We start from the raw sequence: 16,660 nt of genomic DNA, 5'->3' as shown, positions 1-16,660 counted from the left end.
TTACGCGATTTTTTTTTTCAAATACCTTATTTTGAAAAACCAATTCCTCCTATTTTAATTCATTGTGATAACACTGCTGCAATTGGTAGAGTTCAAAACCGTTATTACAACGGTAAATCCAGACCTATAAGGAGGAAACACAGTAATGTAAGATCATATTTGACAAATGGTACCATTAATGTTGATTATGTCAAATCTTGTGATAATCTTGCAGATCCTCTTACTAAGGCCTTAACAAGAGAAAAGGTCTGGAGCACATCGCAGGGGATGGGATTGAAGCCTACAAATTCTTGAGTCATATATGAGGAAACCCAATATGGGGACTAGAGATCCTATAACCAGGTTCAAAGGGAAAAACTAATCATATGATGACTTGTTGTGAAAAATGCACTATCTTTTTATTTCCCTCCCTATGATGTGAGTGCATTGTTTCCTATAGTTTGTGAAGGTTGAGTTGATAAAACTCTTAATGAATATCTGTAGCCCGTATGAGTGGAGTGTTAAGCTTACAGGAGCACTCTCGACAGATTTCACTTATGTGATGTGTGGAAGTAGGTCGCTTTCTATGAGAATTGAGCTTATTCTCAAAAGCACTCATGAAACCAGGATAGCACATGGCCATAACGTGCTGGCTTTAAAGCTCATGTCAACACCTTGATTATTATGTGTGAGCAGTGATATTTTATTTCCCTTAAGCAGTCATAGTTCAAGTCTGAGACCACTACGACTCTGGAGTAAAAATTATTGTTTCACTAAGTGGAGGTTCAATGCAGAGCACACCTTCATTATTCATAGTAGTCTTCCTTCAGCTGATGGACTCTCTTATCTAAATTAAAATGAGTGGGGGATTGTTGATTTATTAACATTTTAATATTCATATTTTGTATATTGATTTGTTAAAACTTAGTATAGCCATTCTGCCATGAAGATGGAATAGAGGACGTGGGAGTTACATGCATTTGTGCCTCATTACTTAGTGGTCAATTAATGACCATAGGCTTATGCACTTTGCTGCTTTCTGTGAACGTTGGAAAGTTGGCCGTTGTGCAAGTACACGTTAGAGGCATTGGTTACCCCTCTCATTATTCAATTCTTTACTCTCCATTATCCTTGTAACCTATGTAACTCCTAAGACCATTATCTTCACTATTTACTAGCCCATTATCTTCCTATTCATTGCTAGGAAGACTTCTTGTAGTATAAATAGTGGTGGTCTTCATTTGGTTTGTTACACACAACACATAAGAAAAATATAGAGTGAAAGAGTTAGTCAAAAAGAGAGTTCTTATTAGTTGAAGGGAGGTGTTCTTTTTTGTGGAGCTTTGGACTCAACTCTTGTCTAGAGTTGTTGAGTTATACTTTGTGAAGGTTGTTGTATCCTGGAGGGGACAAGTCAAAAGGACTACTGATGGATCGGTGAAAACATTTGTTGCAATGGGCTTGAATCTCCTTAAAGAGAGCGAGATATCTGCGCCTCAACCTGAAGAGATTTATTTTCCTCATATTTATTTTCAATTGTAACCTTGTATTTTTGTTATCTTGTAAGTTTTCACTAACATGTGATGTAAAAGGTTGCAGAAGAACAGTTACGCTTATAGTTAGTTATATTCAAAACCATGAGTCTGCTAAGAAATGCCATAAACTTTCAATCTTCTATTTCTTGAATTGGTAAAAAATGTTGCTGAATTATTGAGAACAGAGCAGTTATGCTCTGTCTGCTCTTTGACACAAAAATGCCCTTATCATCAAGGGCGGAGCCACGGCCTTAGGCTATGGATTTGACATAACTCAGTAACTTTGACTAGACCTTATATTTGTGTTAAAAGATTCATTTGATAGGTACAAACAATGGCGAATTTAGGTGCAAAAAATAGGGCATCCGAACCCGTGGTCTCTTCGTAAAATTAGATATTTTATGTATATATTTTCTAACATTTGTATAATATTATATTCTTGCACCCGTACTATAAAAAGTCTAGTTGGTCCACATGGTTAAATGTTGAGCTTTTGACTTTGAGGATTCAGGATCAATTCCACTTAATGCATTTTTCTTGGTGCCCATGTTCAGATCAATTCCCACTTAATACATTTTTCTTGGTGCACCCATATTCGAAAAATCCTAGATTCGCCTCTGGGTACAAATGATATTTTGGTTTGTTTGATTTTGACTTTGCATCAACTTTAAGAAATTAAATAATATTCTTTTATATCTTATAATCTTAAACTAAAAATATACTAAAATATCCTTTAATGTTTAGGCGATATTGCTACATTTTTAGGAATTGATAAAGCTTTGTAAACGTATCCTTCAACAAAAATAAACGCAAAACGTCAATTATTTGGGTCCTTAATTAATTAGGGGGTGGTAAAATTGATCTAGGCCTGCCTAAGTCTAGTGGCCAATCTAATGCCTAGAATTTGCACTATTTATAATGTTCAATTTGATTATCCTATACTTATTGACTAGGAGGTTCTAGTAAGATTATTGTGTGTGTGGTTAATATTTAATAAAACTTGATGGTGCATTGTCTTGACAACGTTTTAATTTTGGCAAAATATGTAGGACGGCGACAAGACTATTAGTAATTACTTCTCGAAGGTAATAAGTATCAATGTTGTATATGATTACGTACCTAAGTGAAAGGTAAAGCTTGGAAAATGGTCACATGTAAAAAATAATATGTCACAATCAATTATATTTTTCGTTAATAAATAATGACACGACTGAACACAGAGTGTCACGAAAATAACTTAGGTGAATTTAACTTTTAACAAATGACATAAATAAATATTTTTTAAAATTTAATGACATATTTAAACTTTTTCTCAATATACTTTTGGGTTGAGTTTGGGCTAGTATTATTACCTAGATGAGTTATTTCCCAAATAAGCCTGTCAAATAATGTCATGCCTAATATGTGACATTGGGTTGGGGGGTTAGGCGGGCGTAGATCAATATTTCCTTCCCTAAATTTATGACAATGTGTTGGGAAAAATATCAGTTCATCAATTTTATCTGTTCACCGTTACAATTATTGTCAGTTATTATTAACTAGGAAATTTGATCGCGCTTCGTGCAATTATGAAATATATATGTAGATTTATTTTTAAAAAATAATTATGAAACAAAAAATAAAAAATCAATCATAGAAATAAGAAAAATGATAAAATCACAATACAAATATTTTTGTAGAATTAGAGCTTAAGTGAATTACATTTTATTATCAAATTTTTTTCAAAAATAAAAGACTAATTTATTAAGAATTTTTTTTTATATATTATGATGTTAATACATAAAATTCGGATAAACATATTTAAGGACTTGATTTTTTTTTCTTATTTTTGTGAAATGATAAATTTACTATCCGAATCTTCCTTTAGTTCGAAAAAATAAATGATGAAACTAAAAATAGGAGGAAATAGAGATAAATATTTCTATTTCATTTCTTCTTCGATATTTAATCCTTTCTTTGTCCTTGTTTTTTCTCTTATTATCATATTCTAAATAATTATTATTCTCTATTTTTCATTATAATCTAAATAAACCTCTATTGCTAATTTTTCATATATATCTTATATTATTCTGGTGATTCTTTAGAAGTAGAAGAAATGAACAAATTCAAATGGTTCTTCACAATAAGAAATACCTAAGAATTTCGTATTTCAATGCATTCTTTTTAGCCATGAGTAATAAAATTTAAACGACTATTAGCGTAGTTAGTTGTGTTCTGACAAAGTTACAAATAAATAATTTGAGCCTAAATGAAAATGTAATTTAGTAAAATTAAAAATTTATAAGAACCTAAATTTTAAAAAGTATAAATAGAGAGAACATATGAAAAAGTAAGTAAGAAGAGAAAAATAACAACACAATTTTGTCAAGTCCTTAATCACAAAAATAAAGATGATAAAAAATCATATAATCAATGCAATTATTTTTGAGCTTTTATTACGCACCCCTTCTATCCATATCCAAGAGCCTTTTCATGGAGTCAAACTAAAGTATAAATCTGATACTATAACAATAATATAGAATCACTATTTCAAATATGGAATAAAAATAATAATCTTGAGTAAGAATCTAATAAAAAAATATGAATTTATATTGACAAAGTTGAAGAAATTAATATCATAAGGTATCTTAAATTTTGAAATTAAATAGTTGGGGGTTATGAATATAAAAATTTAAAGAAAAAGTTAATAATATTAATTAAAGTAAAAGTTCAATTAGGTATAAGTTATGGAGATAAGAATTTTTAAATAAATAAAAGAAGGAAAAAATAAAATAAATGAAGACCAAAAAAAACTCATGAACTATTCAACATTTGTTGGGTATTTAAGTTTTATTAGGAAAGCAAGCAAATCAACTTCTTCTCTTTATGTATTACTCCATTGTGTTATACAAAAGTGAAAGAGGAAAAAAAATACAATAAAAAAATAGACAAATATCTTGAAATATTAAAGTAAATATTGAGACTTTTATTTTTTTGTAACAAAGAATAATAATGAGTGTAAATAATTTTTCAGACATTTAAGTATAACACAATAAATAGAACTCAGTAATTGATATATTTATTTTTTGTACAATAATAAGTAAGTAGAAAAATATGGAAAATTGTGGAAAAAAGATAAATAGAATCTTTGGCCAAGAGAGGTGTAACTTCATTTCTCTATGAGATTTTTAAGTACAACAATATGTAATAGCTATAAGAAATGTACCATAGATAATATACTTTCAAGCATGGCAAAATTTTAAAATATTGAAATCAAAACAATACATTAATGAATCTTTAAATTATTGAAAACATTCAAACTTTATACTAATATGATCATCTCTCTTGATGAATCTTTCAACATAATTAATCCTTCTTCATTTTGATGATCTTGTACTAAATTAATGTGAACATCTCTTTATAATGAATCCTTGAAGAATATATCTTTGATCTTCGTCAAAGCGAAGAACATATTTATCACTATCTTTTCTAGGATTTCTTATGGAAAAGATGAAGAATAATTTTTATTTTTTTAAAAGAGAAAAAAAAACTACACTATTAGAAAGAAAGAATGAGAAAAAAAGGACACTAATAGAAAAATTATTTGTTAAATTTTTTTATCAAGAATAAATTATTTGTTAAAAAATTTATAGAAAAAATTGATTATTTATGATTAAAAGTATAATATTTTAAAAACATATTATTTTACCCACTTTAACATCTTTAGTACTTTGTTAAAAATAAAAATTAATAATGAAAAGTGTTGAACAAAGTGAATTACAAATGCTTTTTTATTTGTTTTTAAATTTTAGCTTCAAGCATTATAACAAGCATATTAAAATGAGGTATATCAAGTCATCAACTTCATGAGATTCTATGGTTTTAACTCTTATCTTTATTCAATACTAGTGTACACATTCGCGCTTCGCGCGAAATTAAATATATATTTAAAATAATTGATGTTGTTAATTGATTATTTTTCAATAAGAAGTGTATAAAAAAACAATACAAATCAAGTCACTGTCTTGATATTGTCTATTCAAAGATAATTTCAAACTTTAATTTCCGCTTAACATGGCCGATAAAAAGAAGAAAAACATAAAAAATATCTCAAGAAAAAGAAATTAAGTTGATTATACAACATTACATCAGAGATTATACTTTGCACCAGAAAATAAAAGAATCGAAACACATAATTTAAAATAAAATGTATATTTATTAAAAGTCGATGTCATTAGTAATTTACCTGTTACTTATCTACTCGATTATATAAAGATTATCATAGTGACAAAATATAATTTTTTAGAGTACATGAAGTGTCAAGTTGTAGAAAAGTATGTCAAAAGTTAAATCAATGTTTGTCCCTAACACATGCAGAGGAGTGAAAGAGTTTTATAACATTAATCTAATTATTATTGTAGTCATCACTAAAAAAAAAATTAATATATGATAATAATTATTCAAAAGATAACTCATTCTTTAATGTGGAAAATTCAGATAGAAAATTTTTGCTTTAAATAATTATAGATTAAATACACACTAATCACATATGTACATTTATTATAGGATAAAATAACTTTTTATTATATATGTATGCATACATGAAAAAAATTTCTCCCTTCTTTTCATTAAATAATTTGCTTATTAATTAAAATTTTAAAAATACTAAAAAGATGACTTATTTATTTTGTGATTGATTTCTAATATGATAGACCATATCATATATTTTTAGGGGCAACAACATCCAATAGCTATGGCCTATGAAAAATGTACCATAGGTAATATTATACATTTCAACCATGAATTTTTTTTAGAATATTAATTAGAAATTGACTAATAGATACACACAAAAACAAAAATGTGATACTTTTCATCTCATTCATTCGCATAATAAGAAGAAGAAGAGCAAAGTTAATTAATAATAAATGCTATTTGAACTTTCTAATATGTTGGTTAGTAGAGTTTCATAATTTAATTTTTGTTGAATAAAAGGAAATTTAATATATTTGATCAAAAAAAAAAAATTTAAAAAGAATAAACTAATATTAATTGAAATCAGAACAATACATTAATAAATCTTCATAATGTTTGAAAACCATTCAAACTTTTATACTAATATGAGCATCTCTTTTGATGAATCTTCTAAGATAATTAAGCTTCCTTAGCTTCTTCATTTTGATGAACTTATACCAAACATCTCTATCATGAATCTTTGAAGAATATATCTATCATCTTTATCAAAGTGAAGGTCATATCGTAACATTATTAAGTACATGATTGATGAAAAAGATGAATAATTTTTTTTAATAGGAGAAAAAACTAAACTAAAAAAAAAAAAGAATGAGAAAATGAAAATGAACATTGAACATCTCCATAGATAATTGGTATTTATAGATTTGACAAACCATAAGAATAGTTATAAAAGAAGTTGAAGAGACATGTTATTTAAGTAGAGAAGATAAATATATGGAGGTTTTTTTTGTAACTTATAAGATATAATTAGAATAGTAAATATGATTGATTTTTTTTTATTAATAAGTTATTTAATGAAAAAAAATAAAGAAAAAAGGAGAAAGTATAAATGAAAATGGAAGCCAAAAGAGATGTCACATCACATTCTCTAGTGTACTTGTCTGCGTACAAAAAATCTTTTTTATATATAAAAAAATATAAACGTAATAGATGAAAAATGAAAAATACAAAAACTAACACAAATAAGTAAATAAAGATAATAAAAAAACATTAATCCCTACATTTAGTTTAAAATAATTGTTTCTACCAACAAAATGATATATGTGTAATAAAATGACACGAAAGCAGACCTATCTACCAACAAAATGAAATTTGTATAATATAAATACACAAAAGCAGCACTACCATGCTACTAAGCATAAAAATTATAGTTTCACTTAAAAGTGAGGAAGAAATAAGAAGAATATAAATAAATAAGGGTGAATAAAAGTATAACTCATCTTGAATCTCTTCTTGTGGGCACCGATTTGATTTATTATTATTATTATTTTAATGGAAATGAGCCAAATCCATCTCCTCAGTATCATATATGCTTTCATATTTTTAATAACAAATGAAAGGAAATTACCAATCAATATAGTTATGCCGTCTAAGTAGTTTGTTTTATTTTTGAGATCAAATTGATTTAACAATTTCTTTTTCAATAAATACAGGCTCACCAAAAAAATGAAACAGTCCGAAAATTTTCATAATCTCATTGATCAGTAATTTTACAATTTTTTTGAACAATATAACAAATAAACAATGACATATGTGCAATAACGCCTCATTTTACCTCTGCAGTGGATCGAGATTCAATCAACTTAGAACTAACACTTTGATGCAAACTTGACATATCCAATATTATCACATACTCAAATTGAGAAGGAAAAACTATTAGCCAAGCTTAAAAGACAAATCAAATTAATGATGAACTTCACCTTCTGAATATTTTATAAAAAACAAAGAGACTCGAAAAGTTGATGCATAATATGTTTCTATGGGAGCTTCACCGTACTCCCGGATGGATCCTGTGCTATTTGAATTTAATCGGAGCTTCAATGCAAACTTCGAACACCAGATGGGAAAACAAAAAAATAAATGGTTCAACAATTACGTACAAGTCAAAGAAATTTAGTACAGTAACTAATTATATGGTACTATTACATATTATACAAAATATATATATATATATATACTTGAAATTCCAATACAATAAAGAAAAAATTTCACTACCACAAATTGATCATTGATATCAAGTGACCATCGATGAAAGCATCTTTGTTCATATACTGAAATCACTCTTTAGTCTTCTTTTCATCTTTTCACCATTCATGAGTATGCTCCTTTTATATAAAATATGAATTGAAATGAGAAGGAAATGATTAGAGGAAGGACGACATAGCTACAAGAGAAGACAACCAAAAAGAAGGAATAAATAGAAGATGTGAGAGTAACGGAATGAGGGTAAGATAAATACGGCAGAAACTTTTTGGTTTTTGATAACGGAACACGTCTCTAAGTCTTCCGTAACAGTGTAACTTTTAAACTCTCCAGTAACATATTTCTCTTGTAATAAAGAATTTTGTTCTTTGTAAATATATATCTAAGTAATAAACTAATTTAAATAAGAAAAAAAAGGCCAAAAAAAGAATGGTGGCCTTAGAGGGAGTCCGGAGCCTAAAGGGCAAAAAAAATTGTCAAAAATTCCAAAAGGGCACATCACTTTTTATTCTAACCAAAAGGGCAAAATCGCTGCATCAACAGCGATTTCGTCTAAAAAAATTTTTTATTTTTTTTATTAAAAATCGCTGCCACTGCAGCGATTTTGTAGAAAAATTTATTTTTTATTTTTATTAAAAATCGCTGCTTTTTTCTTTAAAAAAACTAAAACGGCACATCAAAAAAAAAATTAACCAAAAAGGGCTTCTGACAAAACAAAAAATAAAAATCGCTGCATATTTTCTCAAAAAAAAAAAAACTTTTTTTCTTCAAAATCTAATTTGTGGCTTGAATTTAATATTCTTTTATTATTATTTATGATATATAATTCAATTTTCCTCATGCTTCAATAATTTTATTGAGTATACTGTCGTCTTGTTTATCATTTTTATATTATTAATAAGTAATAATAGGCATGAAAATAATAGCACTCGGCATGAGAAACGCTGCCCCTGCAGCGATGTGTAAGGAAAAAAAAAATTCTGACTTAAAATCGCTGCCACAACAATTTTTTTTTTCTTTCTACAATGGCAGCAATTTTTAATAATAATAATAAAAAAAAATTAACAAAATCGCTGCTGTGGCAGCGGTTTTTAATAATTTTTTTTTTTTCTTCTTTTTTACAAAATCGCTGCTTTGACAGTGATTTTTAATTAAAAAAAAGAAAATTTTTTTTTAGACAAAATCGCTGCTAGGGCAGTGATTTTGCCCTTTTGGTTAGAATAAAAAGTGATGTGCCCTTTTGGAATTTTTGACATTTTTTTTGCCCTATAGGCTCCGGACTCGCCTTAGAGGCATGCCACATAAGCAAGTCTGACATTCTCCTTTATATATATATATATATAGATTTGTCAATTTATTGCTTATAGAAATAAAATTTGAATAAATGTGTATACGAAATTTGTTTATATTTTAGACCTCGAATTGGAATTTCGTTTTAGGCCCCCAACTACGTTGAGCCGCCCCTGTATAGAATATAGATTGTCATCCACTATGATCAATTACATGCCATGATCCACCGCTAATAACATCATCATTGTCGATCGTTATAATCAGTTGTCGTTATCATAGTCACTAGCCATTATTTACAATTATCATCCACTATTATCAATTACATGCCCATCCACCACTAATAACCATTATCATTGTCAATCTTTATAATCAGTGGTCATTATCACCACCCACCCATCACCAATACTTTATATATTGCCAACCATTGTCACTAATTATTCATCACCATCACCCATAAGTTATTACAATCATCCACCACAATCATTAAGCGTCAGTTGTCACCATCAATCTCGTCTGTCAACCACCATATTTCTCTCAAAAAGTATTTTTTTCAATTATTTTTTAAACAAAAGTACTTTATAAAATAAGAAGTTTTTGATAGCTTGATCAAACAAAAAATCTAAGATCCATCATTAGAGTAACTTTTAGCACAAGAGAAAACTGTTTGATATTGTTGTTGTCGTCGTTGTCTGTTCATTAAATGTATACTAAAAATGCAAATTACCAATCAAATTAGCCAATAATATATTTGAAGTCGGAATTACCTTAACTTATGCATTTTCAATGTAATGCATATTATAATTATATCTATTCATCACATATTATATCAAGCGGGGGGGGGCTATTTATTTTGTTTTAATCCTTTCATAATCGAAGGATTTTATGTAGGTACCAATAATACAACTACTAATTAATTCTCATGGTGTCCACATATGATTTCCCAACAAGTTCACGTGTGAGATATCCTTTATAAAATTCAGTGGCTTCAATTTTTTTGAATTTTGGTGGATTATGAGCATTAATAAGGCTATTAGCTGGACCTAATTCACCATCCAATCTTGAATTATGAAATGTTGCTACTGAAATCCTTTCTTTTTCTGAGCTCACCACTGATCTATGCTCTATGCTCTTGTAAATTCCATTTGAGAAAATCTGGCCAAAAATTAAGACCTTTAGGTAAAGCTCAAAGAGTAAACTAATTAAAACAGATGGAAAATAGTAAAAAATGCTTGAAATTGAATAAAAATGTTTTCGATTAGTAGTTTGATCTCAAAATATTCTCGCTGCCAATAGTTTAATCCAAAAAATGATCTTATTGTTATTTACTGAGGCAAAAATATATATTTATTCCATTTCAATTGATAGTATCATGAAATTAAGAATAAAAAAATTATTAGTATTATTTATTTATTATTTAAAGTGATTTTAAAAGAAAAGAAACAAAAATAAAGTTCTTTAAAAGTAATATTTTTATTAGGAAATATTCGAATTCACATATTTAATAGTGATATACTTTTCTTTTTAATTCGTCCTTATAAAATGATAATTTCCTCCGGCTTTTGGAGACAAATTAATCTTAAATTTATCATTTTACTCTCCATAACATGATTTATAACCAAAGATGTCATGATGCCCTTTGAGATTTAAAAGTTCAAAATAGTCTTTCTATTTCTAAAATTTTGCGCTCGGTCAAATATATATTCACGTAAAATTAGTAAGTAGGGAAAATTGAATTTTTCCATCCATTGTTCTCTCCGTATCAATTTCTATGATAATATTTTCTATTTAATTTATGCAAAAAGAAATCCACCTTTATATATTTTATAATAATTTAACTTTAATTTTTTAAAGAGAAGAGAATGAGAGAAGTATATATGTACCTCAAAAACATCTCCAACATTGACTATGAAAGCTCTAGGAAGAGGTAAAATGGAAATCCAAATTTCGTCTTTTTTAATTTGAAGACCTTGAATATCATTGACTTGAAGAAGTATTGTAAGGCCTGTTGCATCTGAATGAGGAGCAAGTCCCATCACTTTTTCTGGTTGTGGACATGGTGGATAATAATTCATCCTCATTGATTGCATTCCTTCTTCGAAAAGACTCTTCACTTCTTCTTCATCAATCCCCAAAGCTTTACCCAACATTTTCAAAACTTTGATGCTTAGCTCCTTTGCTTCTTCTGAGTACTCTTCAATTGTCTCTCTACATAGTATTAAGTCCAAAAATATGGGATTAAGGATGTATATTTTCTAGATAATACTCTCTTTATTCACTTTTACTTTGTATGTTTTAAAAATAGATTTTCGTTTCAACTTGTCATTTTTAATATAAATCAAGAAAAGATATTTTTATTTATTTGCTTATTAATTTTTAATAGTAATTACTTATTCCCAAATCATATTTCAAATCCTAATACTTTGGATTCAGCTCTTGATCTCCATTTTCTCCAAGTTCCTATTTGGATTACTGACACATGGCATATGGTTAATTTAATGGCTAAGATTTAGTTAATTAAAATAAAACCCTAACTACTTTCATATAGTTTCTCCTAAAAGATTTTTACAATCCCACAATTCTAAGTCAACATTATCTTTTTCTTAAATATATATTAAAAAATTCTTTCTTGTTTGTGTAAAAAAAAGTCAACAAAAATTTTGTAATAAATTTTTAAATATTATGAACTAGATGATTAGTAGATCGATAATTAGGAACGTTAAATAACGTACCTAAGTGAAAGGGGAAGCTTGGAAAATATAGGCATCCGCAAGTATGGAGGTGCAGTCTTCAAGTAAAAGAGGTCAGCCCAATCAAGCTTTTGTTCATCAGAGACAACAAAGTGTTGTCCAAATCCATCTAATTCCCCTGACGATTGTTCAAATTTCTTCTTCTCTTCCAATGGAAGATTGAATAATTCTTTAATCTCGTTTTTCATCTTCTCCACCAATAAAGAATTAACTCCGTGATTAATCAACTGCAAAATGTAATTATATATAGATTTTTAAACAGAAATACAACATCTACGACAAACTATTCACCGAACATGTAAATAATTAAAAGTACCTGAAAGAAACCCCATTCTTTGGCTGCAAAGTGCAACTTGTTAAGCTCGAGATTCATGGAGTCATGATCGCTAGAGTTGATCAATCGTTGCATATCAATTACTGGAACTTCCTTATTATTTGATGATGCAACGAATGAACGGTCCTGATTGTCGCGTACATATCGCGATGGAATGGTCACAAGTTTGTTCTTGGCCATTTCCTGGACAGAAGGAACTTTCTTGTAATTAACTTGTAGCTGTTCTCCCGTACGTGTTTCCATGGCTATACTATATTGATATATTAACACTTGTTTCCTCAACTATTTTATGATCGTCCCAAATTGATTATCCTATACTTATTGACTAGGACGGATCTAATTATATATATATTGCGTGTGTGGTCAATAAGAACGTAACATCACCATATATATTGTGGATAGGAGTGACAAATGAGTAGTTGGAATTAAATTTATGAATAGCACCGGCAAATTAATGACCATTTTTAATGTCAACTATCAAATAGTATTACTCATCAATTCAAAAGCTATTAAAGTACTAATATTTTTTTTATTATGAGCGTGGTGTTCATTTCAAGCTTTAGCATACTTTGATAAATTTCACAAAATACATGTCATTTCTTACCAGCAACACACCATGTACTAATATTTAACCCAATCTTTTGACACGAGTACGTATTCTATAAAAATATTTAACTATTCTAGAATTCAGGTACGAGACAACGTAGCAATAATGGAGATTTTTCACGCCAACACAGTGAAAATAAATAACACATCCATGGAGTTTGAATCGATAAATGTTCAAATGCTCATAGTTCTTAATTCTATATTTTAAGTAGGGTACTTTCGTTCAAATTTCAATTTTACATTAAAAAATGACTATTCTGACACTCAAAATAAAATGCAAGATTGATCAATTGCTCCCATGATCTCCATTTCCAATCTTTAGAGTATCTATGTATGATTTTCCAACGAGCTCTCGAGAAAAAAATCCTTCAAAGTAGGAACTTTCAAAGAGCCAGCTAGGTTTTCGACCTTGCTTCTTCCATAGAATGAAGTCTTTCTTACGGTAGAGAATAACAAAAGAAAAATATAATCATGAAAACCTACGATTAGCCAAAGATCTTTAATTAGAATCGAAAGATCCAAATAAATAAGAAGAAAAGCTATAAAAGGAGAAAGGAGGATTTTGGATTAGAGAACTTCGTAATGAAAAAACTAGAATTGGCTTGAGATGTTTTCTTTGGAATGATAACAAATTACTAAGTTCACTCCTATTAATTAGAAGTTGTGTAAGATGGCTCTAGATACTACAAGATGTAGATTATATTATGATTTATTATAAATAGAATTGTCTAGAACATTTACACACTTCTTATATATAATAAATACTAAAAATTTAGAAAGCTCTACTAAAAATCTAGGATGGTTCGTACTTTCAAAAAAATCAATTTTATTTTTCATATATACACCTGAGTTTTAATTTGATTGTTTAGTTATGATTTGACATGAAGTTTAACCAGGTAAATAATATTCCTAAATTGATTTTAAACTAAAGATGGACAGTGAATATGTTTGTAATCAGCAACTCCAATCCTCCAAAATTGTGCAGGGCATTGAGGAGTGAGAAAACTAGGTGCTGGACCTAAATCACCATCCAATTTGGGGCTCAAAAAATGTAGCCTCAAATTTTATATTTCCTTCATACCAATATAATACTACAACAAAAGAACATTTTATTCTCAATAAAATATACAGCACATCACATCATATCGTCATATATCATATATTACTAAAGTGGAAAGCTCCAAATACAAAGTTAGATTACCATTTTACTGCTATGTTAAATTAAATATTAGTACAAAATATCTAATATATTAAATATTTATTAATCAAAATATGACACTCGGAGTCATAATCATTAGAGTTGATCAATCTTTTCATATCAATTAACTTCTACTTCTCCCGTAATTAAATTGAAACAAATGGAGTAATCAAAATCCTAAAAACAAGTTATATAAAGTGATAAGCGATTAGCCCGTCAAATATTGAGGACATTTAGGTAAAATTCTTGGTCATTATACGATAAGATACATTAAAATCAGAAAATGAGGATGTTATTAATCACAACAGACGACACAATTTATTCTAATATTATATTCTAAAAAAAAAAAAATCCATCCAAATTATTTAACAAGCTGTTGGTATCCAAATGCAACATTGATCAATTGCTCCCATCATATCCATTTCCAATCCTTAGAGTATCTATGTATGATTTTCGAGAAATAAATCCTTTAAAATAATCGGCCATTCCAATCCTCCTATATTTTGCAGGGGATTGAGGAGTGAGGAGGCTAGCTGCTGGACCTAAATCTCCATTCAATTTAGGGCTCAGAAATGTAGCAATAGAGATCCTCTCCTTGTCCTCATTAACGATGGCTCGATGTTCAATGCTCTTGTAAATTCCATTTGTCACAATCTGCAAAAACAAAATTGACAGAGCTTTATATTTCCCGACCCACAAATTGACTTCTGTCATACCAAACACGCTTATTTCTCACCTCTAAAATGTCTCCAATGTTAACAACAAAGGCATCAGGACGATATGGAACCGGAATCCAAGCACCATCTTTCTTAATTTGAAGACCTTCAGTTTCATTAACCTGAAGGAGTATGGTTAAACCAACAGAATCAGTGTGATGGCAGAACCCCATTACTCGCTCTGGTTGAGGACAAGGAGGATAATAATTTATTCTCATCATTTGTGTCCCGTCTTGTTCAAATAGTACATTCATATCCTCTGCTTTCATCCCTAAAGCTCTTGCCATTACGTACAGAAGTTTCATAGCAAGTTCCTTCAGAGCTGTTGAGTATTGTTCCAATGCATCCCTTGAAGGTCCAAGAACTTAAATATTCTATAGAAAAAAACATTCACTATCGTAAACTCAATTAGTATATATTATGGTACCTGAGTGAGGTGGGAAGCTTTGGAAACAAGTGAGGTTTTCTCAAATGAGTAGGGAGAGTGATCATGTAAAGTATATCACTCTAATCTAACTTTTGTTCTTCAGATACAACAAAGGCTTGCCCGTATCCTTCGACATCTCCATCTTCTTGCTCAAATTTCTTCTTCTCTTCCATTGGTAGATCGAAAAATGCTCTGATTTCTGACTTCACTTTCTCCATCAATGATGAACTCACTCCATGATTCACCAACTGCGCAATTTAATTAGAGATATATTTTACTATTGCCTTATTAAATACTGAGGTTAGTGTGAGAAAAAGTTATGGAACATGAAACAAAAATGAAGAGTGTTTGATCTATGAAACCTGGAAAAATCCCCATTCTTTGCAAGCAAGATGAAACCTGTTAAGCTCTGTATCATCGTCATCTTTAATTATTTCCATGTCAATAACTGGAGCTAATTGATGAGGCAATAATATGGAAGAATTATACAATTGATTTTCGTCATCATTAATACGAATATATCGCGGCGGAACACCTGCTAGTTGTTGTTTTGCCATTTCCTGAACGTTAGGAACTTTCAAAGAACCACCTAGCTTTCTCGACCTTGCTTCTTCCATCATCAACTTTATTTTTTTTCTAGCAAAATCGTTAACTAGGATGGAAAGATTATTGCGTAAGATTTTATGGTGCGTTGCCTTGACAACGTTTTAATTTATTGTTGGATAAATATGTAGGACGACCCAAGACTATTGATTAGTACTGGTAGTAATTAAGTAGGACAACGACGCAAGACTATTTTATGATGGATCTAGGAGGATCTAATTAGATTATTACGTGTGTGGTCAATAAAACTTGATGGTACTTACGTTTTCTATTTGGTTTCCCACCCAATGTCCTGTATCCACATTGAAGTCTGACTAAATCAGGATTCGCACAGAAAAGTTTCACATTATGGGATAAAACACTTCCGAAACCTCTAGTTAAGGATGAAGGAATATTTACTATTCCACCACAACCCTTGTTGGTGCGTTGACAACGTTTTAATTGTGGGTAAATATGTAGGACGGCAACAAGACTATTCATTCCTACTTAGCTTGTAGATACTCCCTCCGTT

General features: G+C 29.2%; 2 protein-coding genes across 2 annotated transcripts in view; both read right to left on the bottom strand.

Moving 5' to 3' along the window:
* The window catches only part of LOC102602191 (uncharacterized), a 45,972-nt gene that overhangs the window by 26,172 nt on the left and 3,140 nt on the right, over positions 1–16,660 (bottom strand). The window contains exons 5-9 of the mRNA XM_006355566.2: positions 15,140–15,474; positions 14,946–15,057; positions 12,582–12,604; positions 12,248–12,492; positions 11,399–11,723 (exon numbers count right to left, since the gene is read on the bottom strand). Coding sequence (XP_006355628.2) covers positions 11,399–11,723; positions 12,248–12,492; positions 12,582–12,604; positions 14,946–15,057; positions 15,140–15,474 — 1,040 coding nt within the window. The remainder of the gene's footprint in view (positions 1–11,398; positions 11,724–12,247; positions 12,493–12,581; positions 12,605–14,945; positions 15,058–15,139; positions 15,475–16,660) is intronic.
* Positions 15,424–16,213, bottom strand: LOC102583430 (thebaine 6-O-demethylase-like). The gene is made up of 2 exons (XM_015312440.1): positions 15,909–16,213; positions 15,424–15,794 (listed from the first exon to the last, which is right to left on the bottom strand). Exons 1-2 carry the CDS (start codon positions 16,164–16,166, stop codon positions 15,627–15,629), a joined length of 426 nt encoding a protein of 141 aa, XP_015167926.1. The 5' UTR covers positions 16,167–16,213; the 3' UTR covers positions 15,424–15,626.

The sequence above is a fragment of the Solanum tuberosum genome, unplaced genomic scaffold (assembly GCF_000226075.1).
Source record: "Solanum tuberosum cultivar DM 1-3 516 R44 unplaced genomic scaffold, SolTub_3.0 scf00204, whole genome shotgun sequence".
Taxonomy (NCBI): Eukaryota; Viridiplantae; Streptophyta; class Magnoliopsida; order Solanales; family Solanaceae; genus Solanum; species Solanum tuberosum.
Note: the sequence above shows the minus strand (reverse complement) of the source record. Positions and strands in the feature narration are given on the sequence as shown.